The sequence below is a fragment of the Onychostruthus taczanowskii genome, unplaced genomic scaffold, assembly GCF_017590055.1.
Source record: "Onychostruthus taczanowskii isolate IOZ18803 unplaced genomic scaffold, ASM1759005v1 scaffold14, whole genome shotgun sequence".
NCBI lineage: Eukaryota > Metazoa > Chordata > Aves > Passeriformes > Passeridae > Onychostruthus > Onychostruthus taczanowskii.
The window spans coordinates 8,946,113-8,964,983 of NW_024498573.1; the positions used below are offsets into that span (position 1 = coordinate 8,946,113).

General features: G+C 40.6%; 2 protein-coding genes across 4 annotated transcripts; one reads left to right on the forward strand and one right to left on the reverse strand.

Annotated features, from left to right (window-relative positions):
• Positions 1–658: 658 nt before the first annotated feature.
• Positions 659–4,845, forward strand: LECT2 (leukocyte cell derived chemotaxin 2). The gene is made up of 7 exons (XM_041397792.1): positions 659–744; positions 1,315–1,447; positions 2,310–2,461; positions 2,973–3,143; positions 3,472–3,586; positions 4,099–4,250; positions 4,655–4,845. Exons 1-7 carry the CDS (start codon positions 699–701, stop codon positions 4,843–4,845), a joined length of 960 nt encoding a protein of 319 aa, XP_041253726.1. The 5' UTR covers positions 659–698.
• An 852-nt stretch (positions 4,846–5,697) lies between these two features.
• Positions 5,698–18,801, reverse strand: LOC121332382 (F-box/LRR-repeat protein 3-like). Of its 3 annotated transcripts, XM_041397804.1 has the most exons (8): positions 18,555–18,801; positions 15,602–15,697; positions 14,669–14,745; positions 14,078–14,218; positions 11,160–11,609; positions 10,319–10,441; positions 9,639–9,810; positions 5,698–8,487 (listed from the first exon to the last, which is right to left on the reverse strand). In XM_041397804.1, the coding sequence occupies exons 5-8, from the start codon at positions 11,529–11,531 to the stop codon at positions 7,844–7,846; spliced, it is 1,311 nt and encodes a 436-aa protein (XP_041253738.1). In that variant the 5' UTR covers positions 11,532–11,609; positions 14,078–14,218; positions 14,669–14,745; positions 15,602–15,697; positions 18,555–18,801; the 3' UTR covers positions 5,698–7,843. The 3 variants fall into 3 exon arrangements, with proteins under 3 accessions (XP_041253738.1, XP_041253736.1, XP_041253737.1); XM_041397802.1 differs by lacking the exon at positions 14,669–14,745; XM_041397803.1 differs by lacking the exons at positions 14,669–14,745; positions 18,555–18,801 and adding an exon at positions 16,101–16,687.
• Between the last annotated feature and the right edge of the window lie 70 nt (positions 18,802–18,871).

Genomic DNA, 18,871 nt, shown 5'->3' on the forward strand with positions numbered 1-18,871 from the left:
CCTGCAACGTGGGTTTGCAACTGTTGTTTCAGATCTTGAAGATGTTTTAATAAGTATTACACTGTTAAAAACCCAGGGTTTCAGCGAACAGACTTCATGGGTTTAAGTGAAATAAATGACAATTTCATCTGAACCAGAAAAAAGAAATATTTCAATGCAAAAGCATCTGTTTTTCTTTGCATAAGTGAATAGTCATTAAAGCCAAACATTTCTTGTGTTCTCAGTCAAAAGCTCTGGTGGGCACAAACACCCAGGGAGAAATGAGCAGCAAAGGACAAATTGGTGGCATCCACTCTGGAGCTTTGGCCACCTTTTCCCTCCAGCTCAATCTTCTGAACCACATTTGTGGCTCCTACCATTTTTGGCCTAAATATGACCTTACTCTAGGAAGGGGAAGAAAAGGTGTTAAGAAACAGCTCAACCAGAGTTTCCTGGAATGTGGGGTCATTTCCACCTCTTACTGTTAAGAGCCCAATTATTCTATCCATCTTTCCCAACCAGCTTTAACAACTGTCAGAGCTTGCAGACCACCACAGTGCCCAATATGGCAACACCACCTGCCTGGAGCTGTAATACTTTGCTTGAGACTGATTGGCCAAGACAACAGACTTGTGCTTTCAAAAGTGCATAAATACCTCAGGCAGCAGCTGTTCAATGCCTTTGACTGGATCAAAGAACACGGGTGACACGGCCCCAGAATGCCAGCCCTCAGTCTGGTCACTCTGGTCAGCTTGGTGTCCACTGGTGAGTTGAGATTGCTGTCATGCAGCTGGGCTTCACTGGCTTTAGGCAGACAATAATGAATTATTGAAATTCACTTGAATGTAAATAATGCTGAGGGTTTTTTTCCCCTCTAGTTTTATGAGGAATGATGATAATGTGGACAGTTATGACTATTATAAAATATGGAATTAGGTGTGCAATAAGAGATACATATTGAAGTAGTTGGAGCTTTCAGAAAGAATCATAAAATCATTATGGTTTGAAAAGACCTCTAAGATAATCAAGTCCAACCATCAACCCAGTACCATTAGAAAGTAAAAATAGTTTATTTCACAAACTATTTTTAAACATCTTTGTCTATAGCTCTGCTTTCTTTTTGGTCATACCTTAAAGCAAGACATCAGGAAAAAACAGATCAAGCCTGTACAGCAGGTTGTATAATGTCCTTTTACCTACAGTTTCTGAAATGACAAACTCCTCGGGCTCATGTCTTTCCCTTTAAACACCCTGTTTTGTACCTGAAGGCCTTCTGTTGCACTGGACAAAGAACATGGCTGATTTTTTCCTGTTTTTCCTCTCTTCCATGTGAAGTTTTCACCAAGCAACTGGATGCACACCCGCCCCAACAGCAGCACAAGCACTGGGCACAGATCTGCAGCGGGAATCCCACCAACCGGATCCGCGGCTGCGACAGATACGGCTGCGGGAATTTCGGCGCTGACAGGTAACACAGCTGCCTGGCCACCAGGGTCACCTCTCTCCCTAAATTAAATGTGCAGGCACGAGAAAGACAGCAGTTACACAGGGCCGACACTCAGAAGGAGAGAATACTGCTGTCTGCAGGACCTCTTGCTGATTTTTGGGATATTCCTTGGCCATTTACAGAAGCACAGTGATACGCTGCTGACAACAGATGCAGGGGTGAAGGAGCAGGATTGATACATGAATCACAGAGTAAAGGAAATGGAAGTATTTCAAGGATTTGTGTCATTTACCCTTGTTTATACTCCAGAAATTTAACCAACACTCAGCAACAGCTTACAGGAAGCTGAGTAGATTCAATTACACAAAATCTGTCAGCATCACTGTCTTTAAGCAGGGACCTCATACCACAACAGGTTATATTTCTCTGAAAAAATGCTTTTATATGTAGAATGACTCCCACATTTTCTTGTCATCTCCTCTCCTCAGGCTCTAAAAGTGTCCACCTTCATCATGCAGTTTCCAAATTCAGATTTCTAAGTGAGAAAATGCCAGCCAAGATTCTGTTTTACATGGCACAGATTTTTTTTTGGGATAAAATGGTACTTTTCTCTAACAGCTTGAAATACCCCATGAACTTGGGAAAATAAAAAATAAGCTTAAATTTGAAATTTCATCCCACTCTGAAGAAGGTCAGAGTAATGTGAACAACTTGCAACAACAACAACAAAAAAGATGCTTCAAACCTGCTACTTCTGTTCAATTTCATTGCAGGTAAAAAATTTTTGTTAGACAAGCTTCAGCTATCATCCTGCCTTAAGCGACCAATTGAAACATAACATTAACCTTGAGAGATGTCCCCAAGTTTGTATTTCTGCCTCCAGGCACAGTGGCAAAGAAAAGCATGCGGGTGTGGACGTCATCTGCTCTGACGGAGCCACGGTGTACGCTCCCTTCAGCGGGCAGCTCTCGGGACCCATCCGCTTCTTCCACAATGGAAATGCCATTGATGATGGAGTCCAAATCAAGGGATCAGGCAAGTAATTAACAGCAGGTGTGCTGTGTGATGTGCACAAGTAATCACTTCATATACTTGAGCAAGGTTTCTGTGGTTTTTCAATCCAAGCACAGTGTTGATTAATCTTACATCCTCTCTGGTACGTTGAAATATTGAAAGACAGCACCAGCAGGATGTAGTCTTTTCCTATGCTTTTCTTGGAGAGGAGGGAAGAAAGGAGTTGAAAAACAGGTAGCAGGAAAATAACAACCCCAAATCAAAAAATAGGAAACAGTAAAAATAAAGCACCGGAAACACATCCTCAGTTTTGCTGAGAGGATGTTTTCCTGTCTCTATTTTCCAACACCCTTTTTTCCTTTTTGCCCTGGCAAATATAGTAATTTTGATTTCACCATTGTTGGTACCTTGACTAAATTTCTGCTTCATCCTAACAGCCTCAGTAAGAGGCTGGCAGGGAATGCTGCTTGCTCAGCCCAGGAGAATTGCAGCTGATGTTTCCTGACCCCGCTTCCTCTCCCGTCTCTCCCAGATTACTGTGTGAAGCTCGTCTGCATTCACCCCATCCGCTACCACGGCCAAATCCGCAGAGGGCAACGACTGGGGAAAATGCTGCCAATGCAGAAAGTATATCCTGGCATTATTTCTCATATCCACGTTGAGAACTGCGACCACTCTGATCCTACTCATCTGCTTACACCTGGTAAAAAAACCTTTAACAGCAGAAAATGTAACTCAGAACACGAGTAGGTTTGCACTCCAGGACCAGTGATACACTTTTTGAATTTTTGTATTTAAAGCATTTTCTTCTATGAAATAACCCTAATCTAGAAATACTACCATCCAACTTAGGTCTACATTCCATTTACATTTCCCAAAGGATTATAAATTTTATGGAGAAATATCCAACTAGAAGCATGGGATGTAATGTCAGCATGTTAACTAACTGTAAATCATAGTAGTTGCAAATATGCAAGTGATAAAAGAATCTAGAGGTTAACTTTGATGTGCTGTGTTCCTGTGTTTCAAAGATGTTCCACCGTTGCCACAACGGGACGGGCGCTGGGCTGCAGTGTGCTCTGGGAACCCTACCAATGAGATAAGAGGCTGCGATAAGTATGGCTGTGGATACTATGGAGCTCCAAGGTAATATAATAATTGGAACACATGGAGTTTTGCTGCATTTCCATTGAAGTAAGAGTTGAACTTTGTTTAAGTCACATAAAAACTACAGCTTTGAAGGCTTGGATTGGACTTGAGAAACTTGTAGGCTGCCCACATTGTTCATGACATCTCTCTGCTTGGAGCTTTTTATCAGACTAAGCCATGCCTGACCTGACCTAGTGCTGGGAGCACTCCTGACTCAAGTGGAGGGTTGGACTTGATGTCCTTCACACAACCAAACTTTCTATGATTCTATGGTTTTATTAGACTCTATGGTCTTTATTTAAAGACCCGGAAAAAAGGCATTTTTCTCCAACAGGTCATCTACCCTTACATGACACTACCTCACCCACACCTCTGCAGATCCTTCAGCCAGTTTGCTGACACTGTTTCTGTCTTAAAACCCCTTTCCAGATGTCACCATGCGCTGCCTAACCTCTCTCTGCAGCACTGGGCCTGAGCAGAGGTTTCTGTAAAGATGTGCTTGTTTTCAGACGCAGTGGCAAAGGGAAGCACCGGGCAGTGGATGTCATCTGTGCTGACGGGGCCACCGTGTACGCTCCCTTCTCTGGCCAGCTCTCTGGGCCTATTAAATTCTTCCACAATGGAAATGCCATTGATGATGGAGTCCAAATCAGGGGACCAGGTAAATAGCTGTCATTTAACCTTTATTTGTCTTGAGCTCATAAAGGATGCATTATCTTGCAGTTAGCCAGTTAGTTTAGCCATGATTTCTTCTATCCACTTACATTCAGAACTTTTTGCTCCTGCTACAATGCAAATAACTGAGTTCTGCAGAATGTCTTCAAGCTTTTCCCTTTCCTATGGCACAAATTCCCACCTTCTCCTTGCCTTCCCTCTTCTACCAAGTCAATGACTCCAACCACTACCTAATTTTTATGACCACAGTATTTCTGCTATTTCGGAATTTCCACTATTGCTGTCTCAGTGGAAAGGACAAGACAGACATTGTTACTATTTCTGAAATATAGTACAGAAGAACAAATGTTTCATCAGTCATTGAGGTTTTCTGTCTTGTTTTTTCACCAGAGTTCTGTGTAAAACTACTCTGTATCCATCCCATAAGATACAATGGTGCAATTTCCAAGGGACAAGTCCTTGGGAGAATGTTGCCAATGCAAAGAGTATTTCCTGGGATCACATCTCATATTCACATTGAGAACTGCGACCACTCGGATCCTACAAGCAATCTTGAAAGGGGAAAAGGGCAAAGAGATTGAAATGGAAACGCAGTAAATTCGAAATAAATCTATCTCAGCATCCAAAAATTGTTTTTGTTCCCATGCACAACAGTTTATACTATCACTTATTCAATACTTTGAGCCTTACACAAGCAGTGTCTGTTGGATGGCAACAGGGACTCAAAAAACAAAAAAAAAAAATTGAGTTTTTGTTGGAATTTGCATTTACCAGAGAATCAGGAAATTAGCAATGACCAGCTATAAGCTTGCTCAAAGTCTGAAAAATCAGCTAAAATGCATAGTGCTCACTCCCTCCTGTGGCAGAGAAGATGCATTCCTGTTAGCTTCTCTCCCAAGCACCAGCTGGCCTCACTTGTTCAGATCAGGGAGACGAACAAATGCTCTAGAAAATCAGTGCATCAAAAATCCCAACATTCATCAATGCAGGCCTATTTAACTGGAAGCTTGGAGCTGGAGCAAGCTGACATTAAACAGCCACATTCAATTACCTTAGAGGTCCTTTCCAATCTCAGTGATTCTGTGATTTGTGGCTTCACAGAAACACTGCCTTTGTGACAGCGACTGAGAGAGGGAAAATATTCAAAGCAGCCTTTTAAGAACTTCCCCCTGAAGTGCAACTCTGTCACCAGTGTTTCTAAATACACTAACACCCTTCTGCTGGCTAGAGGGAGCACTCCAGGACTTCCCAACAACTCACAAGCTTTGTCCACAGTCCATTTTACAGTCTGCACGTCAGAAATCAGGTTCCAGGCACAACCATGAAATGATAATGACTAATTTGCCATTCTCCAGTCTCTCCCAAGGCTTGTCACATACACTGCTTCTAGCACAAGAGAACCCCAAGAGGACAGAGTGCAACAGATGGATGAGTCTAGTGCATGGATTAAACCACTTTATTACATTTCCATTTGAAGCAAACCACACATCTTGAACCAAATACTGTTTGGAAATATTTCAGTTTTGTGTTTAAATTATAATCCCCTGGATTATGGAAGTGCTCAGCTCACAGCCTCTACTAACCAGTCAGATAAATGCTTAACTGTGCAACAGGCACTGAAGCATTACTGATTCAGGTCTGTGTGTTACCTTGAATCCTTGGGCTTCCATCTAGGAACAAGCGTGTCCAAGAAAAGTGTGGTTTAACCCTTTAGCTGCTGTTTTGTGGAAGTGGGAAAGAAACTAATTTATTCTCTGCTGTGAATGCATTGGTTCTAGCTGGGGTAGTCCATTTGCTTCAGAGGAGCTGGAATGGAGCTGTGGATTTGTACTGGAAACAGCACTGGTAACACAGGGATGTTTTTGCTGTAGCTGAGCAGTGCCTGCAGAGCCCAGCCCTGCTCTGCTTTATAGTGCCCCAGCAGGCTGAGGGTGCACGGCCTGGGAGGTGACAGGGACAGGACAGCTGAGCCCAGCTGACCCCAGGGACATTCCATACTGTATGACATCAGGCTCAGCATATAAAGCTGGGGGAAGGTGCAGGAAGCGGGGTGTTTATGGGTGATGGAGCCCTGCTTTCCTGGACATGGCTGAGGGAAGTGGTGAATGGATTCCCTTTTTGGGGGGTGCCTGCCCATGTGGCTCTGGCTTTACTATTAAACTCTTGATGTCCAGCCATTAGTTTTCTCACTTTTACCTTCTGATTCTCTCCCCCGTCCCTCTGGCTGTGAGGGGCTCAGCTGACAGCCAGGGTTAAGCCACGACAGTGACAACCACTTGTACTTCTCATTATCAACAGGAAGATGCAACAAGTGTGGCACTAAAATCATTACAGCAAAAATTTATATACAATGCATTTAAGTTTACAGTGTGCAAAATGTTAACACAAAAATACATCCTCTAATTTACATCAACTCACCATGCCTTTCCCTTTTTAAGAAAATAAATATAATACAATCTGTCTCAAAAAGCAATTAATAGCAACAAGTATTAAACAGTCCTGAAATAAATATTTCAGGATTACTTTCAGCAAGCCTTTCTCTAGAAATCAGGCTTACACAAAGCTGTGGAAGAAACAGATGAGATTACTACAGTCCATTTAGTCCTGTAAGTGACAATTTTAAGGGCTGCAAATTCTTGATTCCAAATAGAAATGGATCAAAGACAATTGTACTGCATTTAGTCTTTCCTTCTTACTAGCTACATTTATGAAATCCTTATTTCTTAGCAATGAAAGCATGGAACAGCATTCAGACATTAGTCTTTGATTACAAAGACTTGAGCCCAAATCCAAAGCTATTCCTTATTGTCCTGCCAGTTTCCAAAGTGCTTTATGACTCACTCAAGTAATCAATCTAGAACCAAACTTATAATCAGTAATTTTAACAAAATCTCTTTCTTATCCTTTTAACACATAAGACAAAAACAACATACTGTACAATGCATTCCCTAGTTTCTGTAATCTGACAAAATTACTTAAAGTGCAATTTAAAGCTGGAAAAATTTTTGTAAGCATAAGCTTATTAACATTTTTTTAGACTGCCATGAATTTAAGCTAGATTATATCTGATTAACCTGGGATAGTGTATTTTAATATACAAGCTTTTACAAATAAAACATGAATTATTTAAAAAATAGCTATGTAAAACATTCATGATAAATAATACTGTACTCAAAGTTCTATCCAGCTTTACACAGATAGATTTCCTAAAAGAAAATAGTTTCTCTTTTGACTAGACCTAAAAGAGTAAACGAAGACATTAAAAAAAAACCCAAAAACCCAAATCCACTTTAAAGTAAATGGAATGTTTAAACTGAAGCTTAGAGAAGCCCAAATTCACTGAAGTTTGAAGCACCTGTAAACCACACACATACTTTCAGAACCGTTAAGTACACTTAAAACTATTTTCTATTTCAATACATAATTAATATTTTAGAGTGTTTTGCTGTTAGTCTAATAGAGGTTTTCTCAAGGAAGAAAAACTCAAATCTGGAAGAAAATTTTCACATTTGATTTTTAAATTTTTTATTTGCATAGAAAGCAACACCCCAATCCCACCATTTTATCGACAGAAAGGATTTACCACGTCGGCATCATATCAGGAAACCACATTCTTCCAAGGTGTTTGGAGACTTCCAGATGAAGCCGATCTAAGCTGTAATCACTGTCTGGAATCAGCACCTCCTCCATGATGGAAAGCTGAGTAAGCCTGCCCCCACACATCTTTACAAATTCAATAAAACCTCTGCAGGTGACTTCACACTCCCCCAGCCCCATGGCCGTTAAGTTCTTACAGCGCTCAGCAATCTGGATCAGTTCATCATCCAAAGGCTGAAGGCCATTGGCGCACACCACCAGCTCGATCAGCCTGGGGCAGTTCATGCCGATGCGACCCAGCATGGCCTTGCTCACTGCACGACCGAAGTACAGGTGTGTGACAGGTGTTTCCTCTCTGAAGAAAGCATCAAATTCATCTTCATACAAGAAGAAATACATCACAATGTTGACTTTGGGGGAGTGTTTAACAAGAGCATCCCAGCTTTGTTTTTTAATGGTGTGAAATTGAGCTTGTCCGGGATTTTCACTCACGACGTCAATGCGAAGGTGCTCGAGATCAACATGTTTTTCACTTGAAAGAGCCAGCAGCAGTTCATCACTTAATATGTAGTAGTTCAAAGCCAGCTCCTTAAGTCCATGACACTGATCAGCCACACAAAGAATACCTGAGGAACAAAAAAATTTACTCTCTAAAATGAAAAGCGAATAAAAGCACAGCTGTTCTCTGTCATGTTGGCTTGAGTTTTCATGCTTATATCCAAATCCCATGAAATTCCCAAATTTTAGGTATCCACAACCTTTTACAGAGTTCTGGCCATTAACACTTCATAGTAAAAGACACAAGTCACATTCATCTTGGATCTGTGTATCTACTCTTTGCCCCTCCCTATGCAGAATTTGCTCAGCTTTGAAGAAGTGACTGAAATCAAGTCAGATTCAGCTGAAGTTGCTGCCATTCCCTTCCCTAATACTCATTCCTCCAACTTTCAACTATTTAAGTCACCACCACCCAGTTTAGCATCTACAACCTTCTGTGAATTAAGACCTAAGTAATGTTAACTCCTCCTATCTGCTGGAATATGAAGAACACAGATTAAGTCATCTTTTGTGAACTCCAGATAAGAATACACGAACAGACCAGACCCAGACTGCCTTTCCCCAGCACTAAGGTTTCAGGAGAAAGGAAAGTGAGAAGGGACCCTGAAGCCCTCTGAACTTTCAGCAAGGGTGTATTTCGAAGGGAGTGAGTCCTTCACCAACCAATGAGGAAGTCACCAGTCCCAGATCTGGACACATGAGGGCACTCTGGAAGCCAGAAACACAATCAAACACACCACTGGTTTCTGAAATGTGTACACACTCTCAGCACCCTGCAAAACAATTCCTGACAGCTGTTATAATCTCCTTTATCCCACCAAGCAGTAGCTGATTCATGGATCAGGGATTCTGTGGTGTTCCCACAGAACACCGGTTAGTTAAGTTTAAAAATCTGCACACACATTAAAGAGCCATTAGGTTACCCTCACATGGTAAAGCAATGAACATCACATCCTTTGAGCATGTCTGAAAGGCTTGCACTAATTTTGAAGGCTTTTCCTCCTCAAGGCCTATCATCAGAGGTAGCAAAGCAGCTGGAGAAAATGAAAAAATATCCCCAGGACTCCAGAAGATGCAGTCAAGTGAGTAGCAGCTCTACCTTCATCAATCCAACTCATTCACTAAGAACCAACTTCTTCACCTTCCAACTGTCCAAACTCAAGACTAAGTCAATTATGATACTTTATGACTCCATTTTTCACATACATTCAGTACTCACCAGCAGGTGAAACATGAGGACAGCTGCTCATTTTTAGTAGCTTTAGAGTATCACTGTTGTTAGCAACAAGAACCTTCAAGGAAGGATCATCAAGGGGTGTGTCATCTATCTTGATTGATGATAATGACTTGGAGTTCACAAAAACTACTGTCAGTGCTGATGCAAAATGAGCCTATTTAGAGAAATTGAAAGAGGGAAAAAATTCTTATGAAAAGATGAGCAAAACTTCAGGGCTTTGACCTCACATTCTATACAGGCAGAAAGTATAAAAATAAACACTTCCCATGGATCCTCGTTTTCAGGTAACAAAGGATTATTTCAACATAAACAGAGGGGACCTTTTTTTACAAACATGCTGCTGCATGTGACAAAATTAACCTTACACTCAATATTTATCTACTCCGATTTATCATTTCACTATCAATACATGTATACAATGTTATCAATACATTGATAACTACAGGGATAACTGGACACAGTGATGAGCCTGAAGTATCTGGAGTTTTTCTGTAGAAAAACAGAAATGGACTTTATTTTCCAGTAAGTAATTCTTCTGTTACTTCAAAGCAACTAGAGATTGTTTCATGAAAATTACCATCAGCTTAAGAAGAGAACATTAAGAAAGCTAAAGTGGTTCAAGAATGAATTAAGTATGTTAGTTACAATTTGTAGAAGTTTACCTTAGAGACATTCATGAAGCTTGGTTTTGCTGTAGAGATCAAACCGAGTGTCTTGATAGAACAGTTCACCAATTGAGAAAGGATGTCACAGGCTGCTTCTGCTGACTCAGTACTACTATCAACCTATAAAAGCAATTTAAAAACAGTGAAGTCATTCTGCAATATTATTTAGAAATCATCATGGACACCCAAGACTGCTGGTTCTACATCTACTCAGCTCCTGACTGCAATCACCACAGGCACAAAGAGCAACATCGACTGAAAATTTCAAGACCAGAAAGAGTTCAGGGAAGTTCCTATTAGAAAATTTTCCTGAGTGTGACTGCTGGGTAATTCCAGTATGAACACATACCTTAAATCTAAGTCTTGTCTTCAAATAACCTCATGCAACTGCAATACTGTAACAGTACTGGTGCTACAATACACAGTGATATGTATGCATTTTTTAAAAATGCCAATTTTTAGAGCCCAAAAAAAGACTTGACAAAGTCCTTGCTCCAGCAAATTAATTAATTTTATCTACATGGACAACACCTTTGCATCTTAAATAATGAACTCCTTCAAAATTCAAAAGCCTGAAGAATAATTTTGAACAAATCTCTTATTTTGCCTCACCTTCCACCTCTGTTTTGCACCACACTCACTATTTCTATACTCTGCAGAGGTTATAGTATACAAAATTGTATGAAACTGTCTGCACATGTGGAAATAAAATGTCGCAGTAGTTGCATTTTTAAACATAAGACTTGCCAGGTACAACCCTTAAGGCAGCTGACACAGAACAGCTGCATCCCTCGTGCTCAGTGACGTGCCACTGACCCACAGCTCATCCACAGCTTACCTTGAAGCTGACGTACTGCAGATGGTCAGCGTGCCTCTTGATAATCTGCTGAATGAGATCGGGATGTGTAGACTTTAAATAAGAAGTGGCTGGCTGGCTAAGTTCAAATTCAAATCTCCTCCAGAGATCTGGGATGTGAAAAACTTCATTCCACCTTCGACAAACAGAAGATGCCCTGGCTCGATCCACTAAAGTCAGGAACTGGAAAACACGCAGAATCACGTGGTGTGGAAGGCTGCCCCAGTCCATCGAGGTGCACGGCTCAGATTCCCCAAACCCCGAGCCATATAAACTAGTTTTCTGTTTTTTGCTTGTCTGTGATGTTCCAGGAGCTTCAGTTCCAGCCACCACCTTCTGCCCAGCTCTCTTCATGGTGAAAGTTTCAGAATGTAACAGTCCAACGTATTCAAACTGCACAGGTTCCTGAGAGGTCTCACGTACAACAGGTCTCTAGAAAAACACAGAAGATCAGGGGAGGAAGGGACAAAGGCCAGTGGAAATGCAGTAAGCAATAACAAGTTAAAAAAAAAATTTAAATACAGCAAGATATTTTGAAAAGAAGCATATGCATATGTCAATATCCAGTGCACAGATATTGTCAAGGACCTTCTCCCTCAGTACCTTTTATTTTGTACAACTTGGATTGAATCTGGAGAACTTGGACTTGTTGATTTAACAAGTGTAGTTTCATGTAGTAGTATTTCATAGTACATAAAGCATTTTGTAGGGATCAAGAAGTATTTAAAGCAATTTAATTTAGAAACAGAAAATTGATTGTTTAAATTCAGTTGATAAACTATGGAATCTACTCATGATCTCTAAAAAAGGTTTATCAACTAAAAAACCTAATTCATAAACTCCTTTTTGAAACACAGATAAACCTGGAACAGACATGTTCAGAAGAGTCAGACTGAAAAGTTTTGCCCACCTTCCTCAGTTTGCTTTTTTTTTTCCAAATAATGCCAAGCAGAGCAAAGTGTTTGTACAACTAACAGTAAAAAACTTCAGAGGCCACTTATCAAAGCAGGGCAAAGTAACTGAGGTTCAGACGCTGTTTTTCAGCAGGAAAAGCACAGTGACCTTGGAAATCAGCAAACTGCACAGATCTGCTTCAGCAAGGGATGTCTGCCTCACGAGCCAGAGCTCAGAAGAGCAGCATAAGAAAAAAGCTCTGCTTTCACAGGCTGAAGCAGTGCAACCTAACAAAGTCCATTCCAGACTGAATTCTGTTGTTCAGTCAATTTTCAACAACTGGCTTTGCCATTTCATTTTAGTAGAGGTTGAAGCCCCTTCTCAAACGTCCCACTAAGAGATGTTAATCCAGACCTTCTCTCTTCCCAACATGTGTGAAGTATTTTCAAAGCAACAATGCATTTTTCAAGAAAGAACAGAGCATATTATCTATTTTTACTGAACGAAATTCCATGGCAACCCCCACAGCTTGCTTTTTCTGGACTGAAAATTTTCCATAGTATCTTTATTATGGAAGGAAAATGGAAAGGAAGTAAAAAAAATTTGTATATTGCACAAATACAAATTTGTGTATTGCAGTAACAGCTGCCAAAATACATACTATCCTATCAAAAATTTACCTGGCATTTTCCCCAGTGTATAAACCTGATCTGTTTGGCTCATGAGTGTCTGATAAACTCCATTTTTATGAAAAGAAAGCATGTGCATTCTTTGAGAAGCTGGAAAGAAAAAATGCAGCCAATTTATTAAGGGCTGTTCATACGACCAACTTCACTACTGCCTGACCTCCTGACAAATTATCTCAATCACCAAGGAATTCATTTTAGCAGTTCTTATACATATTCACCCAGCCTATTTAAATTTCCATCAGCAATATATGCAGACGGATAAGCCAGCAATACTCTTTAAATTACATTAAATAATAGTTTTTCTTCCCTGAGTAGACACATGGCTTACACTAATAGTGTTACTAATGTAATGAAGATGCAGGCTCAGCATGAACAAACATTTTGCTATTAGACCATCAACTTATCATCTCCACAACCATGTTTTATGACTTTAGACTACTTTAAGTCACACAACAAATGGGCATTCCAAACCATTAAGTGTGGATGTAGTAATTAACCATTACAAAACTCTCTCTTACAGTTGATCATAGCCTTGCTAAATTTAGCAAAGGCTAAATACCTTTTGAGTCACAGATACCTGTTGCTTGTTTTTCTTCCTCCCTACGTGAAAAGAATTACAGACTTGGCTGTTTACTGAAATAGAAGTCCAGAACAAAAAAAAAATGAAACTGAACACATGCTATTTTTTGAGACACTTCTCCTTGCTATTGCTACTCTCATGCAGATCAGCAACATCTTGGTTAAAGACAGGTTTCGGATAAAACCAGAAATTTCTCCTATCTTACTTGAACTTCATGGGTGCTGATTTGGCTCCCACAAGGAAACTCTGACATCTGAGAACAACCAGAAAGGGCACTTCCCTAAACCACAGATCAAGCTACAGACCAGAAGCAGCACTCCAGATGCAGGAAGAGATGCAGCATGGTAATGCTGGTATACACAGCATCTAAGCTCTGCCTGCTGGAATTTGGCCAGCACTTTTTCTTGTTGTTACAGCCTTTAGAAACTGCTGTCTCCAGAATGTCTATGTTTAGTATTGTACACTACAGTCCTTTATATCTAGCAAAATGAATTCCTATTATTCTGTGTGGGATGCAAAGCCAGAAAAAGGTTCCATTGGTTATGCATTGTAACATTTTTAACAAACATGAAGCCCCTATATTCGCTGCAAAAGTAAGAATCCTTATTTCATTCTAAGTCCTTATGAACAGTATATATTTTAAAGCACAACTGAAGTTGGCTAAATGACAGTCCCATGTGATATAACCCAGGCAGCACTCAAATGAGAGGTTTACACTCACACACACACAACCCTACCTCCAAAGAATGTGGAGATTCCTGTCAAGTTACCAGCACCTTTCTGGTATCTGAACATCCATCCCACTGTTGAGTCATCCTGTATGTGTGCACGGATTCCTTAACCAGAAGGCAGGGAAGGGTCCCAGAAGACGAACCGACCTGTGAAGCACCAACCAAAGAAAAACTGTTCTGCACTGTCTGGGAAACCCATAGAAAGGACTAACATCAATCCTGGAACAGAGACTGAGACAAACAGAACCCACTGCTCTGAGGGCAGATGTGGAAGCAGAGCAACAGAATGTAACAAGCACATTAGTTTTACCAAACGTTATCTGGAAAATACCATTTTACTAAGGGGAAGGTGTAATTGTTGGCAAAAAAATAGCTTTTGTATTATCTCCAGTTTTAGTCGCATAACCACTCTTGCAACACAGATACACCTCTGAATTCTTGAGTATTACCCAAAGAAAACTACAAACCCTGATAACAAATGGTTTTGGTTTTTTTCAGCCCACTCTATAACAAAACCATGTGAATCAAAAGTTATACTTAAAGACAGGACCTCTAATAGTTTGACATTTAAAGATTCTTGACTTTAAATTTACTCACTTTTACTCCAAAAGTATGCTTACTGCACCATGATAATCTTGACAGTAAACAAACAATTTTGGCTAATTAAACTGTATCTGGAAAAAAATATATCAATAATGTACAAATATCCTCCCACATACTAATGAAAAAACTATCCTGTGTCTTAGTATGAGAGTATCTCGATGCACTATGAGAAAATAGATCCCAACCCCCCATACCCAGTTACCAATTTTACATTATCTGAAGATGCTTTAATGGAAAGCTACAATAACAGCAACACCCACCTCACTAAATCATGACAGATTGTAGAAACAGAATTGTTTACCAGGTATTGTGTTCAACCAGTAATAACATCTATAGAGATATTCCAATGCTGAATTTCTCTATTTTTCTTTAAAAACTGGACAAGACTTTAGATTCTCCCAGATCATATCATCACCTTTAGAAAAACTACCTAGTTAACATCAGCTTTATAGATGCCAAGCTTAACAAAGGTGTAGCATACATTATTTATGAATACATGAGAAGTAGCCCCCACCTTCCACACAAAATCAAACCCAAGTACTGCAATCTGCTGCTGCTCAGCTCACACAACAGAAAATTTAGAGCTGAGTAGTCATGCCTGTCTATAAAGAGAAAGCTGATACTCATTAGTAACTCTGTTTGTGGGCGGCACCTGAAGAAATCTGTCATTTATGGTGGCCCTGTATTGCAGTCTGCAAGTATCACATGTTCTCTCTCCTGTGAAGTGAGCAGAGTCTGTACAGCACTGAACTAATATTCATAAGTACTGTCAGTGTCTAACAGATAAAAGCTTGATAATGCCCCATATAAAGAGCAAGCTTAAATAACATTATAACTGAGAGCATGAAACACTGAGATGCAGTTTAAAGATTCAACAGAGAAGTGTATTAAGTTTATAAACCACATATTTTGAAGCAACTTTCTTACCTAAAGAATGCTTCCAAGTTACAATAGGCAATAAATGAGTGAACTGAGGCAGCTGCAGCCATGGGGCACTCACATGCATCTGTCTGCTTTCCCCTCCTGCCCAGATAAAATGCCACAAAAACATGTGTTAGTTTTGGAAAAAAAAAAAATAAAAAAATCATATTACATCCAATTGCAAAATGATGGGGAAATACACTGACATCAATTTATAAATTTTCTTGCTTTTGTAAAGGAGCTTGAGGGGATCATCTTAACACAAGGTAGCTTATCCCACAATGCAAATATTATCACTGAAAGAAACATGAGGTCAGATTAAGTACAAAAGTGATGGGAAACAAATGTTGCAACTGCATTTACATTTAGTGGTCAACAGTACAATGTAAACAAAAAGTTATTCAGTATTTGCATTATCATTATGACTACTAGTGAATCTTGGTAAACAACACCGTAGCTACTAAAGTAATCTAAGAGTCATGAAAAACAGAGGAAAAAAACCCACCCAAATGTTTTTTCCTGCCTCCTTCCCTTCTGCGGCAAGGCTGTCTCATGGGCCGTGTGATGAGCACACAGAGGCCACAGGGCTCAGCTCCCCAGCACAAGCGTGCGGCGGCCCAGGCCCGGCGGCAGTCACACGGCAGCAGCCGCTCCCCACAACACCAGAGCGGCCAGCCCGCAGCCACCTCCCTGTTTATGAGCTCCGGCGGGCAGGTGACAGCCCGGGCCGCCTGGGAAGGCGATCACAAGGCATCATCAAGGGGTTCAGATCAGAAGTCCCTTGCCTCCCTCCACGTTATTTTCTTTTAATATGACGTTACAGAAACGTTGATGTTTCAGTCTTCCATCACAAGTAATCATTCAAAGCTTTACCCCCAGGAACATCACAAAGAAATTTCTTTTATAAAACCACAACAAAAGCCTGAAATCTTTGTTGTGATAAGCTTTACATTGTTTTTACACAGCCCATCATGGGGGTGGGGGGATGAGTACCCTTCCACCTGTTCTGAACTCAGGATTTCAGTATTCTCCCCAACACCCTCACATGGCCACAGCCAAAAGTAATTACTAACAGCAAACTGACATCTGAAAATCAAGGAAAGGACAGTAATATCCTTTTGTAGTAATAATTGTATCGATATATATAGTCAATTAAGACTACCTACAATGCTCAGCAGGCTTCTGAATTTCACAGAGATGGGACCTGTAAAAGCCAAATAACCAAGAGTACCCCTGGGGAAGAGAGCTTCTCTTGAACAGACCTGTCCCCAAGCCCCCTCAGAAGAGAAGGAAGTTCATACTTTTACACTGCAGATAAGAACTAGCAGAATTTCAGATAATACATTTTTTAAAAAAAGTTACTGGAAGTGACTATTAGCAATAAAAACATAATCAGGTGTACATCCAATGTACATCTGAGTGTCTAAAGCCAAAAGAACCATCCAAAGCAATGTAAATGTTAGCTTATGTAAGCAGAAATATATATAATATTAGTTATCAGAGATGCAATCAAATACAAGCTAGTTATGCAAACAACAGAGAATTGTTATCTAAGGTAGTTATCCAAATGATTATCAAAGACAAATAGCAGCAACACAGTAACAGAAATGAAACACTTTGATAACTGCTGAGGTTCACCAAATCTATTCATATCCTCAATTGTACAAGCAAAGTAAAAAATTTGGGGCACGCCCCCCATACAGCTCTACCTGTGATCCAGTATTTTGACAGCTGCACGTTATCCTACTCAAACTACCTCAAATGCACTAAAGCCAACAGGATTCAGAAAAAATCAAGTTAATTAACTGTTTCTGCAACTTATCCTGCCAACAGAACTGTAAACTTCTGCTAAAATTAAGACATTAAAACCTCTCCGGTGGCATGGGGGCTTGGTGGGGGATTTGAAAAGTGGTCAGCAGTGGCTCTGTTAAACAAGCCTTCAGTAGCTGTTCACTAAATCCCAGGCTACATCAGTTCAAAAAAAGGTTTCATTACTGTAACCAAGCATATCACAGATTCAAGCCACAAAAAAGTCACTGCTTCCTTTGATTTCTCGATTTCCCTTCCAGTTCTTAACACCAGGACTCAACAGGAATTAATAAAACACTATAAAATCAGGTTTCTAGTAGAAACAGTAGCAACCAAACATAAATGCAGCAAAAAACGAGTTCCTGAACAATAAAAACCCTTCCAAATAACCAAGCTTGGAAATCTTCTGGGATAAAGTCAGCATCTTTATAATTAAGCTTTAACTTTCTAACACCTGGAAATTAATGTTTACGGACCTGCCTTACACAGCTGAAATACCGGTCCCATTAATCACAGTGTCTTTAAAGAAATCGCAGTTCAGTGACAGCACCCGAGGCCACCCCCTCACCGCGTTAGGGAACTCGGGATTCAGAGTCTGCCTGGGGAACACGAGCAGCACAGGGCAGGCAGCCCTGGAAAACTGCAGCCACCAGATTCAACCACTGCGTACGGTGCAAAACATAGGTAAAAAACACATTTTAAGCCTAATTCTCAGAAGATCTAGTCCTTCAGGATGATGAGCTCAGAGATTAAGCTTTTTCTTCATCTAGGGCATATCAGACTTTTAATGGGAGGCATTATTGCTTCTGAAGAGGATTATTTCATTTTTTTACTCAATCCTTATTTTTCTCAAAACTGAGCCTCTGAATCAAGGGATTTACCACATTTTATGACAAACCCTCAGAGTTCTAAAAATAACCATATTCAGCTGAACATCTTAATGCTTGCATTAATTTTAACTGAAAAAATACAAATGCATTGCCACATTTAGTACTATTTTGGTGGTGAAATTTAGCAAGTGGACTTCTAGTGATGCATTCTTTTCAGAAGGAAGCCAGCCCCCCGTGCCCAACGCCCAAGACCCCTCGTTTTACTCAACGACACATCTGAAGCTGCACAGCTCTTAAGAAAAGCTCTCTGGAGGGCTCACCTACACGCCCACGGCAGGAATGAAAAACAATCATTACTTCCACAGGTTTTCTTGAGACCTTCCTAGCCGACTTTAACAAGCCACTGAAGCTCTTTACATGGGAAAATCAGCTCCCAGGCACGGCGCTGCCGCAGCTCGGTGAGAGCTCCGGGGATGGCACAAACCCAGCACACCGCACACCGAGCCCCTCACGAGGTTTGGCGCTCAGGGAGAATTTAAGTCTCCAGGCGCGGAGTGCGCCTGTCTGTCTGTCTGTCCGTCCGTCAGACAGTCTGTCTCCGCAACCCGGGCCGCCCCCGCGGCCTGTCCCCCACCCG

What these genes read in the sequence shown, in the direction of transcription:
- LECT2 (XM_041397792.1), top strand. Translation starts at nt 699, where the DNA reads ATGCCAGCCCTCAGTCTGGTCACTCTGGTCAGCTTGGTGTCCACTG. An exon ending in GGGAATTTCGGCGCTGACAG is followed by an intron (nt 1,448 to 2,309) that starts GTAACACAGCTG and finishes TTCTGCCTCCAG; the next exon opens with GCACAGTGGCAAAGAAAAGC. An exon ending in GGATACTATGGAGCTCCAAG is followed by an intron (nt 3,587 to 4,098) that starts GTAATATAATAA and finishes GCTTGTTTTCAG; the next exon opens with ACGCAGTGGCAAAGGGAAGC.
- LOC121332382 (XM_041397802.1), bottom strand. Translation starts at nt 11,531, where the DNA reads ATGAAGAGAGCTGGGCAGAAGGTGGTGGCTGGAACTGAAGCTCCTGGA. An exon ending in TGCAGTACGTCAGCTTCAAG is followed by an intron (nt 10,442 to 11,159) that starts GTAAGCTGTGGA and finishes TTGCTTTTATAG; the next exon opens with GTTGATAGTAGTACTGAGTC. An exon ending in TCCTCATGTTTCACCTGCTG is followed by an intron (nt 8,488 to 9,638) that starts GTGAGTACTGAA and finishes TTTGTTCCTCAG; the next exon opens with GTATTCTTTGTGTGGCTGAT.